We start from the raw sequence: 19,345 nt of genomic DNA on the forward strand, positions 1-19,345 counted from the left end.
CTGTCATTTGATGTGACAGAGGATGGAGATGCCCAGTATTCCAAACAGCTGGCTCTAGCCCAGATGTGTAACACTTTCAGGACTGGTCCTTACAATGAGTTCAGGGCAGGATAACCTTTGCTTTAATAAGGGCCTGGGCATATGACAGCAATGAGATAGTCAAGCCACCTCATCCATAGACTTTTAAAGGACCTCTTTGTTACCTAGGTGACAAAATGTACAGCAAAGCTGGCACACTTCTGTCTGTAAAGCTCTGGGCGAGAAGTGCTCAGAAGACAATGAGCGAGGTATGACACATCCCAACGGGGCAAGTCAAGCTGCAGCTCTCCCCTTGCTTGTGACCTTACCTTTACACATCTTTTGGTCTTCCCTGAGGGCATAGCCAACTGGGCAGGTGCATTCATAGGATCCAAAAGTATTCATGCAACGGAAAGCACACAGCAGTGGATTCTGGGCACATTCATTGATATCTGATAGAAGAAGTGGACATGTGCTCAAAGTTAGACTCATCATATTATGTTCCTTGTAATTATTGCTTTTAATGAAACACTAATGTGTTTACTTACAGATCCTATAGGAAGCAACAAGCTAATAGAACTTTCATTTCTGGTTTATAAAATATGGTACCTGGCAAAGTTGTCCTTCAGAAAGTTAACATCTGTATGCTGGAAGAATTACAAAAGCTACCTGCAGTTTTAGTGATAAATAAAAGCTCAGTGCTAGGAACTTGCAAACACTAAGCTTAATTACCTCATTGGTTGACCTCCCTTCCTTCTTCTTTCTCGCCATCTACCCTACGGATGAACGTTATCTTGGCAGTGGCAGCCTGAAGGCTAAACCTTAACTTCCTAATATCCTGTCCTTGGGGACACAATTTTGAGATCAACATGGTGCTAAAGAGTGAATGGAATTCTGGAAAGGAGCACCAGAGAAGAGAAATGGTCTATACTCTTCCTTTGCATGTCCGTAGCTTGGGTTGTTGAGTGCACTGCACATGCGTGGGACAAAATGCAAAGAGGCCAGCCCTGTAGGTTCCAACTGAAACCTGAGCCCTCACAGGCCCGGCCAGTCTACCTTTGTGTCCACACAAAACACGTCAACATCCTTCAAAGTAATGTAACTGAGTCCAGAATATGCTGTTCCCAATCATCAGAGTATAGATTAAAAATTAATTGATATATTGAAACTCCATGAAAGGGCAGAAAGTGTAACTGAATCTTAAAGAAAGGAAAAAATAACAGATGCCAACCCTGAGCCACCCAGGTACTGTCAAGAGACAGGAGAGAATAGCTACTGAGACTGCTTGATGGGGTAAGAAAATGTACACGTGATGACTACAAACAGCAGAACAGCCCAGTGACTAAAGCTAGAAATAACTTTCAAAAGCCCACTCTATCTACCAAAGGAATATCAGATAATTCACAAGGCACGATGACTTGCCTTCACAGTTCATCATGGGCCCCGGCTCAAAGCCTTCATTGCAATTGCATTCAAAACTTCCAATCACATTGGCACATGTGCCATTCCCACAGGGATTGCCGATAGAACACTCATCAGTGTCTGAAAAACAAGGGGAAAGGCATGCAGAGTCCCACACACACTTCAAGGATCTGCAAAGGGCATGGTGGTTCCACCATCTTCGACCAGCACCATCCCCTTGGCATTGGCCAGTCTTTATGCAGTGGCAGAGGACCTGAAGGGTCACTGTGCAAGGATTTGTCTCCCAGCTGGTAATGCTTTCTGCACTGCTCACAAACCCAGAGGCCGTATGCAGACATCGGCTTCAAGAAGAAGCGTGCAAAGACATAAAATAAAACGAACTTATACTCACCCCACCCCCCACCGGTGTTTGCTTGTTTTTAAACATGAGGGGCCAAACCCAGGCTCTATGCATGCAAAGCAAATATTATCAATCACTGAATTACACCCCAAGGCCTCAGAGTTTGTATATTTGGTTAAAGCCAGACAGTAGGAAACTCCATCTTTATAAGAACCGAGTTGCACGGGAAAACAGAAGTGAGGATTTTGTTATTAGCTTATCTTAGTTTCCTAAATCTCACCACCACCACCACCACCACCAAGGTTACCTGAGGGTTCTTTGGACCAATAGGAGAGTAAAACAGGACATCAAATTACATAAAACAGAGCCAGTACCCACCTACACACCGGACTCCAGTGTAATCCAGGTTGTAGCCCATTGGACACTCACACCGGAAAGACCCGTCAGTGTTGATACATTGACCATTTGAGCAAATGCCTGGGCTCTCGAGGCACTCGTTGACGTCTACGGCATAAAACTGCCCGTGAGCTTCCTCATGCAAAACCATGTGCTAATATATTGACATTTACCAAGCACACATCTGACATGAATGGAACATACACATTTCTTTTGTCAGAAGAACATACATTTAACGTATCAGTGCAGTCATATGATACATGCAACATATATGGTTAATAAACTATTACATAGATCCTTTAATTATAAGACTATACTAAAACTAGCACGATTTATAAAATAAATGAAAAATTCATCTGCTTGTGTAAGATGTGACAGCAGGAATTAAATGTATCAAAGCCTACCTTCCCGTGTATCATGAAGACTAGGGACTGTCCCGTGGCCATATGGACACAGATCCTGGAATGCAACTACAGAGAAACAGATTCTCCATTACTAAACAGCTTCATTTTAGAACCAGTTAATACTATACAAAACCATTTTTAACAACAGTGCTTTTTCTTTTTTTTCTGGCATGTCATTTTGAAACAGAGCCTGGAACGTGTTCTGTCGACATGGCTGGCCTTGCACTCAGAGATGGGCCTGCTTTCTGCCTCCTGAGTGCTGGGGTGCATACCACTGTACCTGGCCATGGTTTTCTTTAAATCAACCCAGGCGTACTCAGAGAAAACTGTCTGAGCTACTACTGGGCAGGGTACCACCAATCTGGGGACTCTGGGTCTGTCTGTCTAACAGTAAGAAATCCCAAAACTTCCATGTCCTTTATACACAGAAACTACTTTTAATCTAGTGACTCTCCCCAGGTTGATCTTGCTGGGAATTGCCCTACGGTTCCCTGGTGCTGATGGATGCTTGGGAGGCTGTTGGGCCACCATGTTGATTACATTTCTCATGTAATATTCTGAGAACCACAGACCATGAAATTGCACTGACATAGGATTTTAATTATTTCTATTTGATGGTATGGTTTGAACTCCAGCCTTGCAGGTGTTAGGTCTGTGTTCTGTTGCCAAGTTTAGCACTGCCAACTTGGGACTCGTGAAGCAATGTGGAATTTAATTTCCACTCTCTTCTTGCATCTTCTGCCCCTACCTCTGCAGTCCAGTGTTCAAAAAGCAAGTGATACTAACTCTTTGGAAGGAAAAGTAAGTGGGCAGTCTTGGTGTACACATGCTGGATGTAGTAAATATTGGATGAGGTCTTGCCAAGTAGCTGCTTCCCTGGACCACTGATAGAGTTCATGCGAAGGTATAATTTTACCCTCCACATAGTCACAGCACAACGTTCTCTCTGCTGTTACTCTCACCTTCGTCATCTTTGGGGCACAGCTCGCACGGGTCCCCCCAGCCCTCACCGGGCATCTTGCTGCAGCAGCATTTTGCTTTGGTGGTGTTGAAGGCTTTGGGTACAGAACACTTCCCATTTTCAAAGTTGGTGAAGCAGAAGCTCTGACGAGTATCTAGTCAGGAAAGCAAATACCACAGCTCCTCACTGTTCATTAGACAGGCGGGACAACATGGGTACAACTGGTTCTGACCAAACACTCCTCATGGGCAGGACACACTGCTAGATCAGTAGTTAAGGGACGGGCTTGAACATTTCTTCATGGTTCACTTTCATTTGCTAGTTTAAATTGATCTGCGTATAAAATGTTATTATATCTAAAATATTTTTATGGTGTGTTTAGGGATTTGTAAAATCAGCCACAGTCAGGAAAAGATTCCCACAGTCTCCCTGTTTCACTGTCACATTAAAGCTGTATGAAAACAGTGAACTTAACTTTCAGTAAATTAAACTATGCCTGAGGCAAGTCATGTACTGATAAATAACAGCCCATGCCAGCAACGAAATGAAAATGGCAAACCGAAACAATTTTTCTTTTAGCATAAAACCTAGAAATACATTAACAATGTTAGCAGAGTGTTCTGAGAGCCGCCCATCTGAGACACTCTTGAAAAGGCCATGTTGCAACTGCAGACAGTGTATTACTAACAGACACTATCTTGTTATCACAAAGCCCCAGCACGATGAAGAGAGATGATGACAGAGGGGTCTGTCCCAGCTCACCGAAGCATCTCCGCCCATTATCAGACAAGACAAAGCCAGGGGGACAGATGCACTGGAAGCCTCCGGGGGTGTTGGTGCAGGAACCAAAAAGGCAAATGTTGGGGTCTTCATCACATTCATTTATATCTGCAGAGCAGTGAGAGCTTGTTAATCAATATTCCGTCCCATAGTTGAAGATATCTACTTGCCTGGACTGCAACAGCCATTAATTAAAGGTTGCTTATTAATGGTACTAGAGATGATACTGTGTACATAGCAAATTGACTCTTTTACAGGAAATTATTGCTTTAAAGGTGAAAGGTTACATCCAATTTCAGCCAACCACACACCAGAGCTTTCCATGACCACTTCCAGGTCCTAAGACTTGATCACTAGAGGTGAGACTTCACTGCTTCCCTGACGTGACAACTTACACACCTCACAGACTTGGTACTAAAACAGCCTCTACCCCTAGAACCCCTCCCAAATGCCTCTTTTGGAAATCCACTCCTCAGTACCTTCTACACACCTTTGCTTACCACCCAGTTACTGAACACCTCTTCACCAGCTTGTGCATCTTTTCTCTCTTCTGCTCTTCATGCTGCCGCCAAGGGTACCCTCCTACTCTCTCACACGCACACACACACACACACACACACACACACACACACACTGCTGCCAAGCGTACCCTCCTACTCACACACTGACTGTACTCGATCATCTATGTCAATGGGACTGTGACTCAGGTGAGACTATCATTCCTCAGATCCCAGAATGATTCTTTAAAATAAGGAATCCTTCCCATTGATTTTCAGTCGTGTGTGTGTGTGTGTGTGTGTAGGGGGATACTTATTTAATAGGTTCTTTTATTCAAAAGACTAAATGCATACGCACATACCACATACACAAATACATCACCTGCTGTAGGCCATAAACCTACCACATCACTTGTAAACTACACATACAAATCTGCCACATGCATCACCATACACACACACACACACACACACACACACACACACACACACACACACCTTCCCCTCCCCTCACATAGATACACATGTAGTACTGTGGTCAATACTGTTAGTTTTAAAGACAGTAGTTGCTGGACTATAAAATGTCTTTGTTACTTCATTGTAAACTCATCTATGTATACATATACACAAGTAAAAATTCCTCTCCTATATACCCAGACAAAATAAAAATATGGCAGAGACAATCTTAAGCTTTCAAGAAACTTTTTACCAAGTTTATTTGACTCTGTTTATTATTATTTTGGCTAACAAAATGAGATCCAATCTCACAATAAACTATAGATACTATCCAGAATGACTAAAGATACCTATAATATCTAATCACATGGTCTGATATATATTTAAGTACTATGAAGCCACCGGCCCTTTTCACTTTGTAACTGCCTTGTGTATGAACAGCAGAGCCAGTTGCCTTTAGAATCTTGCCAAGGGTGATGCAATAAAAACCTCAAGAGAAATCATATGGTGTGCAATACTTTCATGCTAGCAAAGGCTCAGTTAATGCTGCTATGTCGAATGGCAATCATGCTGCAACAACAATTCACAAAAAGTGAAATAAAGTGGTCTGTGCGAAGGTCGCCCTCTTCGCGTCTACCAGGCATTCTGAGACCTCATTTTGAGGCTGAACAGTGTTCTCCTGTGCTGGCAGCTCCATTAGGGGACATCAAGTATGACAAGGAGATTAATATTTTCTATTTTCATGTAAGTAAAGCCTTCCCAAAAAGGGAAATGTCAAGAGAACCCGCTTCTGCTTCAAGTTTTCAGGAGCATAGATACTTTTAATAGCCATTTTAAAATCGTGCGCCAAAGATTACATTGTAGACATTTTAACATTCAATGGATAGTCTCTATCGACATTTAGAACATAGATACAGAGCATAATGAAAATCCTTTGACTAGCAGTAAGATTTCTGTTGATAAAAACAAGCCCACACCCCGAAGCTGCCAACACTCTACAACCCAACCATTTCTGGAGGTTCAATAAAACAGACGCAGGCAGCCATGTGTAACTCCCGAGGCCAGCGTGCACACGGTGGCTGGGGTTTGATGTCCCCACAGAGCCTGGATTAAGCCTGATTCTCCTGCACACCTCTTGACCTTAGAATGAACTCGAGTCTCACCAATGCAATTCTCGCTTTTCACTTCGTATCCAGGGGGACAGATGCACCTGAAGGATCCCTCCAGATTCTGACAGGTCCCAGGAGCACAAGAACCGGGAAGCGCGACACACTCATTAGTATCTGTGGCGAGAAAGATGACCAAAAGATGTAACCAAAACAGTAGACAGTCACTGCAGACGTGTCTGTTTGCTCAATGACAGTAACATAGATTCCACTCGGGCCCTTGATCTGCTGGGTCACCCTGTCACTCCTCCGGTATTGTGGTTTGTTATTAGGAGGAAGGCCATCAGTTCTTTTGACTTGTCTCTTCATGTACTTTTATAGAGACACAACCTCAAGCACCGTCTCTGATTAAAAAGTCCCCCTGGGGTGACGCATTCCCAACTGGTGGTTAATACCTTAGACTGAAATGTCCCCCGACACAGGCCACGGTGGTCACGTGATCTGATGATGAAATGTGAATAAGCTAAGTGTGCCTGTGGGGTTCATGCTGTCTCAGGGAACAAAGAAAAAAAAAAAAAGCCATCAAGATGAGCGACTGTCCAGTGTCTTACCGATACAGTTTTTGCCGTCCGGAGTAAGTTCGTAACCTTCATTGCACAGACACCTGAAGGAGCCGATTTCGTTGAAGCACCGCCCATTTCTGCACACCTGGCCAAAAAACGAGCTGCACTCGTCTACGTCTGTAAGCAGGGAGGAGTCAGCGTGTCAGAGGGAGTGTCTGCACAGCAGCGCTTCGCAAGCTCATGCTTGAAAACACACTTGTTGGCACACACTTACACAACTTTAATCTCTACACTACTCTCTACACTACTTTAATCTCTATTCTACTTTAATCACAGAAAACAAAGATGGCACATGTTGTGAGGACTGAGCCGTTAACAAGGACACACAGGGCCTCCTCATTTTTCAAGGGCATGAGCTATCACAGGTAAAGTGGGAAGGTTGAAGGTGAAACTTCCCATTTTCCCACAGTGGAACACTATTGCCTTTTACAGAGGAGAGCAGACTGTGGAATGTAACTTGACTGAATAATTTATAGAACCTTTACCTGGACTTAACGATCCTGTTCAAATGACAAATGGAATACACAGTGTGACTGGCTGTCTTATATTTACTCCACCCCCCCTCAGGGTACCCTCTCCAGCATTAAGTCCCATGCCCCATCTGTACCTCAGTGTGAGGCCAAACTGAAATCCTGTACTGAGCACAGATGTGGTTTGTGGGTCCCCTCTCAAAACATGTTCACTGTGCATCATATTTTTGTGGGGGAAAGGCATGCAGGCTTTTGAAGCCGATGGACAAGAAAATGTGAAGACACGGGCACATGTATGAACTCATATAACATATATGCGGCAACATGGAAATAACAGAGGGTCTTTCTCTGTCTTCCCAAGAGGAGATGGAGAGCCTAAAGCTATAAATCAGTCTTGACCTATTTACAGGCATCTCAAGGACCTTTCATCCTGACGGACTGGACTTGTGAGGAAGGGCTGGAAACAGCACCTGTCCTTGACATTACTGAGGGCAACAAACGTCCAAAGGTGACTGGAGAGTGCTCAGTGGCTTGGCCTATCTTCTGGCACGTTTGCAAGTTTGATAACAAAAGTCACCCGCATTCTTTATTTTTATTCCAGTACATTCCATTGGGGTAAAAGAGAGCCAAGGACAGACGGAGAGAAAGACTTACCTAGGCAATCGTTGTTGTGAGTGAGCTCGAAGCCAGGGTAGCACAGACAATTGTAGGATCCCACGGTGTTCTTACAAGTCCCGTTTCCGCATGGCTGCCGCTCACACTCATCCACATCTACCAAGAAGAGCTCATCTTTGAACCAGAGCCAGTTATTCGCCTGTAACACTTTCTGGCTCTCACTCACTATGTCATTATTTAGATTCTCCTCAGGATAAGCACCAGGGACCCATTTTTTTTTTTGATAAAAATAAGAATGTGAAAAAGGGGGGACAAATCAAAAATACAAATGCACAAAAGAGAAAAACAGCTTGATTACTGACTGGTATATACAAGTCTCGGAAACAATGGGTAGAAATGTCGTTGGCAGAGATATTGCAATGAACTGGTTTGCTTATCAAATTTCAAAGCATTGTTAACACTTGCTAAATAATTTGTGTATCCTAATTTCATAAGGAAAACTTTAGTCCCTTCAATGAGATAGTGAAACCCAAATAGGAGTTTTAGAATTTAGTCATAAGCTTTCAAGAAATCTTGGTGAGAATAGCTGGCAACATTATCCATGACAGGAGAGAGCAGCCCTGAAAGCATCGGTATCAGCTCAGGACCCCGTGTTTGCCCTGGAGGGACAAAGGGCAGGGAATAAGACACAAAGACAGAAGATGGAAGGTGAGGGAGAAGGGGAAGGGAATGAGAGAGAGGGGAAAAGGGGTATTTATCCTGGAGGACTGCCTCTGGATAGAGAGGAGACAGATGCGGCCCACAGGCAAACGTCAGTTTCTAAAGGTAAAAGGGGAAACCCTGTGTTAGGATGAGTTGGGTTGCTTGGTTGGGCATGTGAGTTAGGGCAGCCAAAAGGAGGCTTCTGATTGCTGGACTTGAATACTTTAACAGCTGGACCTTGGTGGTCAGCCTCAGGAAGAGGAAGTGGCCAAATAAGGGAATAGACCTTGGTGGCCGGCTTTAGCTAATGTAATCTAAGGGTTTTTAGTAAGGCAGGGAGAGGTGGGGGGGGTGGGGAGAGGGGGTAAGGGCAAGGCCTGGCAGAGCCATGTTTCTCATGCTTGGGCTAGCTAGAGTCCCTTCAAGACCCACACAGCCACCATACAAGGGACAGACTCAGGTCCTTAGGAGGAGAGCTGTGTCTGGAGGTCTGAGGCTCTGACTGACTTTTCTCATGGAAGGACTGCTAGCATAGGGACAGATTCTTCCCATATGTATTTCTGAGTCATAAGTATCACAGATTTGTATATGTGTGTGTCTGGCAGATTACACTCTCTGAGAGAATATAGAAGGAGAAACCTCCCGCCCCCCAGTGTCACCTGTAAGCAAGCATTCCCACAATGTCCATGCACACCAGACCAGAGCCTGGGATACCCTTTGCATAGCACCAATTAGCCTGGGATACCCTTTCCATAAGCACCAATTAGCCTGGGATACCCTTTGCATAAGCACCAATTAGCCTGGAATACCCTTTCCATAAGCACCAATTAGCCTGGGATACCCTTTGCATAAGCACCAATTAGCCTGGGATACCCTTTGCATAAGCTCCAATTAGCCTGGGATACCTAATTAGCCTGGGATACCCTTTCCATAAGCACCAATTAGCCTGGGATACCCTTTCCATAAGCACCAATTAGCCTGGGATACCCTTTCCATAAGCACCAATTAGCCTGGGATACCCTTTCCATAAGCACCAATTAGCTTGGGATACCCTTTGCATAAGCACCAATTAGCCTAGGATACCCTTTGCATAGCACCAATTAGCCTGGAATACCCTTTCCATAAGCACCAATTAGCCTGGGATACCCTTTCCATAAGCACCAATTAGCCTGGGATACCCTTTGCATAGCACCAATTAGCCTGGGATACCCTTCGAATAAGCACCAATTAAGAGATTTTCCGCTGTCGCTCTGGGGGTGGGCGGTGGCGGGAAGGTGCACTCAGCACGCAGTGGGAGGGTCGAGACTTTCTGCACAACCTCCTCATTGCACAGATATTCCATGAAGGAGAGGACTCCCCACTACTGAAACCTGATTTTAAAGTGCACCTACTGAGAACCTAGAGTCCGCAAAGAGTGGGTTCACAGCCCTGGCTCTCCCACATGGAGAACGTGCTACGTACAAGTGACCATATATTTTAAATCTGATTTTCCTCTTTCAAATAGGAAGCACAGAGAGGAACTCGGTGGGAGACAGAGTTCTGTCTGACATCAGAGTTAAGGCATTCTGTGTAGTCCCCACTTCAGGGACCTTGCCTATCTGCCTCTGGAAACACATAAACCGGACTCTCATCCATTAACTAGCCGTTACGTTGGCTAGTGGGAATTTTTAAAGACTCTGGTTATGTTCAGTTCTGCAATCACTTTAAGAACTGAAGCTCAAATGATGATGCTTAATCCTAAACTACAGTTTATAATTAAAAGGATGTGTATTTGCACAGTCTTTATGTTAATATTGTCACCCTTAGTACTCCTTTGCACTCCAAAATTCATGTTGTGTGGTAAGTTCCAACTAGCCTGAGTATATGCAAATAAACACCATGCCAGAGAACTTGCGGTACAAAACGTTGACAATCACTGGGCAGAAGAGCCTACGATGGTTTGTCCCCAATTGCAAATCATACACCAACACCTTACCCTGTTTAGCAAGGCAGAGAAGTGGTGGCTGCTGAGGTCCTGGTGGCACTATCACCTGTTCTTAAGCCCCAGCCTCAGGTCATTCCCCTTCTTACCCATGCACATGGTCTGGTCTTGAGAAGCCTTGAAGCCATTGTTGCAGATGCACTGGTAACTTCCTTGCAAATCAACACACAGGCCATGACTGCAAACATTAGGAATTTCCAAACATTCGTTGCGATCTAAAACAAAACAAAACAACAAAAAATAAATAAAAAAGGGAGGGACACATGTTATACATATCTGACTTTTATTAAGATTCCTTCGTTTTTCACAGATGCGTTTCTCTAACCTGTTATTAATTATTATAGACAGGCTGAGAACGAACCAGGAAAATAGCTCAATCAAAATAAGCAAGCCTTTCAAGTACCCAAGCCCCTCTTTTCAGTCATGCCATTTTTGTAGGTTGACTAGGACTTCAAGGGTTCTATTTTATACCAGAGAAACTCACCAAAGCAACCTCTCCTCCCAACAAAGTAATCTGAAAGCTACGGTGGGAGCGTTTCGGCGTGACGAATAGATTGAGTTAGACAATCTTTAGAAAATCATCCTTAAAACATTTTTGTGGGGAGAAAGCAAGGGAGCCCTCCGAGCACAGGGAACCCACAGATCGCTGTGGTTGGTGACCACCGGCCTCTTGCTTACCTACACAGGCCCCATTGGGAGAGAGTTTGAAGCCAGCTGCACACTCGCAGCGGTAGCTGCCAGGGCTGTTGATGCAGTCTGCATTGCGCTGGCACAGGTTGTCGCCGTTGCTGCATTCGTCGATGTCTGCAAGAACAATGGGTCTGGGTAAACAGTCTTCCACTGTTGCTTTAGGGTCCCCTTCACTTCCCCAACTTCCATGCTCAACTCTTAAAATACTACAGAAGAGACAACACAGAACCGGAAGGCCGCCTAGAAGCGACTTACAAATTGCAAAGTCTTTGGAGGCTGGGCATGTATTTCTAAGATTACCTTCACAGACCAAGAGCAGATCATTGTAACTGAAGCCTGTTGGGCATTCACAGCGGAAACTGCCGATCTGGTTAATGCACACACCGTTTGCACAAATGCCTGGAATCTCTTTGCATTCGTCAATGTCTGAAAGTGAATGGATTTGGTAAGATGTTTGTGGTTCTGATAAATCACATACATACCATCGTACCTTACAATGATGCTACGGGTAGCCTGAAATAAAAATACACACTCTGCTCAAGTCAACTGCAACCTGGCATCAAGAGTCTTGTGGCGTCTGAAGAACTAGCGACCACAGGGCAGTTAGCTTCTCTAAAGAGCTTTGGGAAAATGAAGGCGGTTGGTAAAACACAGCAGATCTTAAGTGGCAATAAGGCAAGGGACTCCCCTCCCCCATAAGGAATCAAGTCCCAACCACAAGTTATGTCAAGTCACCCGAACAGCTGCCATTCATCTGATAAAGTTACGTTTCCCTAAGTCTATGCATTTTGTTATGCACAGGCTCTAGTATGTTTGCCTCATAGGGACTTAAAATTATATTGCTTAAACTGTGAGGGGGGAAATAGAGCTAGCAACTGGGAGTCCATTCAGAAGGAAGTAATTTATCTGAGAAGGAGTTCTGTAAATTTGTAGTGAGACCAAATGAAGGGGATTGATATAAAAATATACCGGAGGCTAAAGATGGACTTTTGAAAAGGGTAAGTAGCAATTAAAATAAGGTGAAGTGGCTGGGGAGATGGTTCGGTGGATAAGTGAACCCGTGGAAGCACATGGACGAGGGTTCGGATCCCCGGCACCCACATAGAGGCTGGATATAGTGGTATGCGTCTGTAACCCCAGGGCTGAGAGGGGAGGCTCAGACACGGGCATCCCTGGAGTGCCTGGCCAGCTTGCCTAGCTGAAAAGGAACCTTTAGTTTCAGTGAGAGACCCTGTCTCAGAAAACAGTGTGGAGAGGGTTGAGGGAAGATGTCAGATGTCAGCCTCTGGCCTCTGCAAATACCGGCACACCTGTACACAGGTACCCACACGTAAATTCATGAGGTACACCACCCCGACATACACAAAACGAGGTAGATTATGTAACCATGTAAGACAACCTGCACGGCGAGGGAAACTCAAAACTTTCATGGTATGCATGGGATTTTGAGAGTGTCAAGTAATTATCATAATTTAATTGCTAGGCCATGCTAATGGATATAATACCATTCTTAACACTTAGGTGACCACTATAAGCATGGTTTCTTTGGTCAGGTAACTAATCACATTAGCCTGGAGTCTAGATTGTTAGATTTTTTGTGGTTATATTGGGACACACGTTCAAAATATGACATGTATGCATATGTCTATATATGTATATGTGCAGTCACAAATATAAGGGGAACAAACTCACCAACAGCCTTTCCTGTGTGGATGTCAAAGGTGAATCCAGGGATATTTCCACATATAGTTTTAAAGTCAGCTACAGAACAGAAACAAAGGTAGGGACTCAACATTGTCAGACACACTTAAAATATCTTTTACACCATTATTTTCACCAAGGACATTGTTTTATAATTCACAATCGATCAGTCTTTTAGATTGTAATTATATGCATTTGTTAACAATGTCTGCTTCTGCCAAGGGACCATCTAGGCATTCTCTACCATTGTCATTTCTCCTATTAACTTTTATTGATCTGACAGCAGGAGATAAGCAAAATATTTAATAGGAGAAAACGTATTTGGCAATTAAATTGTTTTGTTCCCTTATAATACAAAGAGCTTCAATAATGGTCCAATTCAGGCCACTGAGACAGCTCGGGAGTAGAAGCTCTTGTTGAGTAATCTTGATAACCTGAGGTGGAGCCCCTGGAACCCACTGCACAAAGTTGTCCTCCTCTGACCCACACACACACACACACACACACACACACACACACACACACATGCACATGCACAACACACACATGCATACACACACACACATGCACACGCACAACACACACACATGCATACACACACACACTCACACACACACACGCACACATACACACACACACACACACACACACACACCTAAAAAACGTTAAATCGTAATAGAAATACATAAAGAGGCTGTTATTGCACAAGGCGCACAGATGTGTAGAAAAGGTTTTACAGTGGAGACAAAGGCCAGAGATGACCCATGGATGCGGCAAAGATTTTTGTCTTTCTTTTTTTTTTTTTTTAAATGAGTCTACCTGTTGGGATGGAATTTTGAGAAATGAAAGGAACGATTCATTATTAGATAAAGTGGGGACTATAAGGGCTATTCTTACCTATAACTCACCAAATCGGCAGAAATGTAAAGGAACGCTGATTGGTTGGAGCAGTATGTTTTAGATGTCTGTTATGACACAAGTATACATAACTCCTAGGACTGTAGTGTTAAAAACGTCTATGGAATGTGACTCTAAATGCCAACAGTATGAGGATTTTGTAGTTTTCTTCCATCAATAAATACAGAGTTGTTTAATTCAATGGTTTCTAATAGCCTGGCCACTTCCAGGTAAGTATCTATGTAACTATCTATGTAGCCATCTACCTATGTAGTTATTTATCTATCCATCATCGTTCTATCAATCTATCTTTGTATGTATGTATGTATGTATGTATGTGTGTGTGTGTATGTCTGTATATGTGTGTATGTCTGTATATGTGTGTATGTATGTATATGTGTGTATGTATGTATGTATGTATGTATCTATCTATCTATCGCAGCTCCATAAACAGCGTGGTACCCACACAGAATAGCTCTTGCTACTGTTAATTATCCCATTTTACAGAGAAGGAGTCATCATAAAGGGTAAACCCTCTTCTTGGGTCATACAAGTGACAGGGCTTTGATGTACATGCAGATCCATCTCCCAAATCAAAGCCCTTTATTTCCTTTCACAAAGAAAATGACATTTATTTTCCCAAACCAGTAAGCTAGGAGCTTGACTTATGGCGCTTTATAACTGAGAATAGTGAGAACGTCTTCAACTTATGGAACAGCAGGTAGGGGAAGGCTGAGCACACCTGCTTGAAAGCTGCCATGATGTGGACCTCAAGTGACCCCGCCTGGCTCACCTGTTCAACATTTGCCTCTATTTTTATATCAAGGCTGCTATTTTAAGGCTGTAGAGCATTCAGCGGTCAGGAAATGCTTGGTGGAAGTCAGTCAAGGGGGGTGTCATTAGGGGTCACACCTGCTTCTGGTTCCTGCCTTCATCCTCTGCCTCCTGGGCTAAACCCTGTGAATAAGCAGCAGCCTTAAGCTTCTGTTCCCCTGGACCTAACTGCTCTGCTTGGCTTTCCCTGCTATGATGGGAACCATGAGCCAATATAAATCTGTGGTCCCTGGGATGGGTCTCCCAGGTATTTTGTCACAGCGACGAAAAAAGTGCTATGTTGCTGAATTCGAGTCACCACTTGTCCACACCTTTCCCCTTCAGTTCACTTTAGCATTCCTGTAAGTAAAGTGTCTGAATACATGTCATGTCAATGTTTGGTAACAACACAGGGTTGGCTTCTCATCTGTCCTATCAGCTCCTTCAACTTTCAGTGTCTGTAGGTATGAAAAATTACCATCCTCTAAGCCACATAAAGTCTAGACAAAGAGTAATTTAGAGGCAGGTGGTTGCTATTCTTGTCTCTGTGATGTTTCTTTCTTTCTTTTTTTTCTTTCAGTGGAATTGTGCTAGTAAAAAAATCCTCCTAGGCCAGGCTGGAGACATGACTCAGTGGTTAAGAACACTGTCTACTCTTCTGGGTTCCAATCCCAGCACCCACATGACAGATCACAAACGACTCTAACTCCTGTTCTTGGAGATTCAAGGCTCACTTCTGGTCTCTGCAGGTACCAGGCACAAAGAAATACATAAAGGAAAACACACACAATATTAAAATAATTTAAAGAGCCTTGTCACGTAAAAGTTCCTTTTGTGTTGTGGGATAAGGCACACGGGAAAACATATTAATGGGCCATTTTATGCAGCTTTTCTAATCAAATACCTTTTAAGACATAGTTTTCAAGCAAAGCTTCTTCATCAAATACTTTTTTTTACTACATATTTTTTAAGATTTAATTTAAACTATTATTGAAGTTTCTAACTTTCAAGTTACTTGGTACTAAAATATATCGAACACAATGACAGTAGTTTTTTTTTTTCTTTTTCCCTTTTTGTTTTTTTGAGACAGGGTTTCTTTGTGTAGCCTTGGATGTCCTAGACTCATGTTGTAGACCAGGCTGGCCTCGAACTCATAACAATCCGCCTGCCTCTGCTTCCCAAATGCAGGGATTCAAGATGTGAACCACCATGCCTGGCTCTACAGTAGTTTCTCAATAAATTCATTTGATGAATAAATGGACCAAAGCTATAAACTCCAGCAATGGTGCTTCTTTTCAAGATTTGGAGCTTATGCAACATTTGTCTCAGGAGTTAGGTTTTGGCTCCCAAAGTGGGTCATGTCATTTGGGAAACTGAGCCACAGGATGCTTTTGGATATCTATGGAACTGAGCATCTCTGGCAACCAAACACACTGACCATTACTGTGTGTCACGATCAGCACAGCATGCGGTATGGTGCTCACCCGTTCCTGGTGTTGGGCATGGCTCACAAGGTTTGTTCCAGGCTTTGCCAACATTATATGTGCAGCAGCACATCCTCTTTGTCACGTTAAAAGGTAACTCGTTTTCGCAAGTGGTCCCATTATAGCTTCGGTAGCAAAAGCTTTTCCTCATGTCTACATGGAGAGAAAATGGTCAGCGAGGTAGCGAGAGCAGGAAGCAGCGGCTAACCAACTCGTTTGCAGCCAGATTTCCTGAGAGAATGAGCTCTGGGAAACATCTGATATTCTCGTTTTCAGAAGGGCATGTCCTGCTTTTAGGCAAGGTATTTTGTGGATAACTTTTCAGAGATGATAAACTTTTTTTCTCATGTATTTATATCTCTACTAAAACACTGATCTAATTAGAAAATGCCCATTAGCTAATTTAAGTGGAAAAAGAAGTATTGAAATTTAAGTGTCCTCTTAACTATACAAATGCATTTTACATACACAGAGAGTCAACATTACCTAAGATCTCTAACTCCAATGCTTAATATTTTTTTCTTAAACCTCAGAATTATGGAATATATAGGTATGTGGTAGAAGCTAAGAAAGGCTCGAGCTAGAACAGCAGTTCATAGGATTCTGAAATACTTCCTCGTTCATAAAGATTTGGTTTCTAAACTTCCTGAACAGTGATCCTGAGAACATAAGTGCCACAGGCACAAAGCCAGCAGCCTTGAGTCCAGTAGCTAATCTCAGTGATCGCTACTTACCCATGCAGTTGTGCCCGCCGTTGACTTGCATGTACTCTGGTGGGCAAATGCAAGTGTAATTCCCCAGGGTGTTGTAGCAGGTCCCAGGTCCACACACACCAGGATGGGCAAAACATTCGTCGATATCTAGAACAGGCAAGAATGTCAATGAGTTAAGTCTGTTCTGTGAGTTTACACAGCGTAGCTTACTGAACAGAACACACGTGACCTCCTAGTTCCATGCTTATACGATTCAGAAATAAAAAACACTCCCAAATGATGTGTTTACATTTACATGTCACATTAACATATTTCTTAAAAAAAAAAAAGATAAAAAGCACTCAGATCCCAAAAAACTATGATTTATAAAAATAGACTAAATAGCAAAAACCAATTTGCCTCATGTCTATATACATTTGTGGACATTTACATCCTCCAAGAGGAATTTCTTTGAAGTCTGTTCTTTTTTTTTTTTTTTTCCTATGCCATTTGAATTAAATTTTAACAGTAACTTTAAACTGAGTTCAGGCTATGAGATCTTCCTTTCACATTAGAAGCCCCTCACAGGTTCTCAGTGCAGGGTAGCTGCTGGTAGCTTTCCTTATTAAATCACAGTTCTTTTAAGATGCATTTGGCTGACAAGTTCAAAGCTAATGGCTCTAACAGAAGTAATGTTTTTATTCTTAATGTTCAGCTTTGGAAACAGCCCCTCATCCCACACAAACCCAGAAGTTACACTGCCAGCCAGAACTAGAAGCAATCATGGTGCCCTAAAAATAAAATTGTAGCTGCCAGGTGACACAGGGAAAGGAAGAATCTGCACATTTCCACTTCTTTATGTTATATCCAACATCTAGAAATTATTGACCAATATTAACTAACAGACACATCAAAGTCTACCTGTTCCTACATAAAATTACTGTCAATGTTCAATTGCAACTAACTTTCATATCATAATTCCATTTTTAATTCATATTTCACCAATCATCTTACTCAGAAAAAATTCAGTAAGTCATTGCAAATGCACTGCAAAGGAACAACATAGCTACGAAAAGGGAAAAAGCTACCAGCAGTCTCAGCAGTCTCCCACTGTGGGATAAGGGCCACAAGAGGAGGGCCACTGTGGTAGGGGACAGCCCCAGCTTCCCTCACCTTCACAGATGCGGGTCTCCTCGCTGAGGTAGTAACCCTGTGGGCACTCACACTGGAAACTCCCAAAAGTGTTGATGCAGTTTCCGCCCTGGCAGAGCCCTGGTAACTCCTGACACTCATCGATGTCTGCAAGAAGAGGTAGCCCATTAGCAGTAAACACCAGGACCCATGAGGCAATACTGCAGTTTTCAAACGTGACATCTTATATGGACCACAGACATCTGTGCACCTAAAGGAATGCCCTCAGGTGCCGGGTTCATTCCGACTGAGTTTCTTGCCTTTGCTGCAGAACTGCTGTTTTCTGAGGAGAGTAATGGGAGCAAGCTGTGGGTAATTTGCAGGGGACAATATAACCAGGGTTTCTCAGCATAACAATGGAACACCAGATGCTGGTAACGGATGGCTACTTCTTGGGAAAACCGTTGCTTAACACGTGTGGGGCAGATCGCCTACCTGTGAGGCCGGCACTGCTTCACACTGACTTTTGCCAGGGCTTCCCTATGTGACAAGCGGCCATGAGCTTGCCTTCCAGGATGATTGTGATGGGGTTGGCCGTGAGCTTACCTTCCAGGATGATTGTGATGGCGTTGGGTCTAAAGCCCTCACCTCCAGGACACAGGGTATAATATTCAGCTACAAAGCAACGGAAAACAAGAGCTTTGAGTGCCAGATCCCAGTGGTTGGGACAATCAGCAAAGGCTTGGCAACTGCCACACTCAACTCATACACCCTCAGGAGATGTCAGTATTTTTCTTCGTGTCCTTTCAAATGTATTTTTAGTAATGTATATCACATTTCACTCCGAAATATTATTACTTCACCAATGTCACGCAGGGGGATAACAAAATCCATTTTTTTTGTTTTCATTTTTAAAGAAAACACTTCCTTTTAGATAATTAATATCACAAATATTTTGGCGAGTAAGTAAAAAACAAATCAAAACGCCAGGAGCCTATGGTACAAAGGAACACACATTTCCCTTTAAAGTGCTCTGTGACTGACTCCAGGACACGCTCTATGAACCTGAACTAACAACCTCCAAGAGGAACTAAGAATGGCCTTCGCCTGTGATACCATGAAGAATTGATATTATGACCATTTAAATTGGATTGTGGTTATGTTTA

At 43.2% G+C, this 19,345-nt stretch overlaps 1 protein-coding gene across 1 annotated transcript in view; it reads right to left on the bottom strand.

The window, feature by feature from the left end:
* The window catches only part of Fbn2 (fibrillin 2), a 202,684-nt gene that overhangs the window by 29,475 nt on the left and 153,864 nt on the right, over window positions 1–19,345 (bottom strand). The window contains exons 38-54 of the mRNA XM_051163405.1: window positions 18,786–18,854; window positions 18,222–18,347; window positions 17,091–17,216; window positions 16,357–16,509; window positions 13,154–13,222; window positions 11,762–11,887; window positions 11,450–11,575; window positions 10,861–10,986; window positions 8,128–8,244; window positions 6,992–7,120; window positions 6,438–6,557; window positions 4,304–4,429; window positions 3,543–3,695; window positions 2,581–2,646; window positions 2,159–2,284; window positions 1,441–1,560; window positions 348–470 (exon numbers count right to left, since the gene is read on the bottom strand). Of these exons, the coding sequence (XP_051019362.1) occupies window positions 348–470; window positions 1,441–1,560; window positions 2,159–2,284; window positions 2,581–2,646; window positions 3,543–3,695; window positions 4,304–4,429; window positions 6,438–6,557; window positions 6,992–7,120; window positions 8,128–8,244; window positions 10,861–10,986; window positions 11,450–11,575; window positions 11,762–11,887; window positions 13,154–13,222; window positions 16,357–16,509; window positions 17,091–17,216; window positions 18,222–18,347; window positions 18,786–18,854 (2,001 nt within the window). The remainder of the gene's footprint in view (window positions 1–347; window positions 471–1,440; window positions 1,561–2,158; window positions 2,285–2,580; window positions 2,647–3,542; window positions 3,696–4,303; window positions 4,430–6,437; window positions 6,558–6,991; window positions 7,121–8,127; window positions 8,245–10,860; window positions 10,987–11,449; window positions 11,576–11,761; window positions 11,888–13,153; window positions 13,223–16,356; window positions 16,510–17,090; window positions 17,217–18,221; window positions 18,348–18,785; window positions 18,855–19,345) is intronic.

The sequence above is a fragment of the Acomys russatus genome, chromosome 20 (assembly GCF_903995435.1).
Source record: "Acomys russatus chromosome 20, mAcoRus1.1, whole genome shotgun sequence".
Taxonomy (NCBI): Eukaryota; Metazoa; Chordata; class Mammalia; order Rodentia; family Muridae; genus Acomys; species Acomys russatus.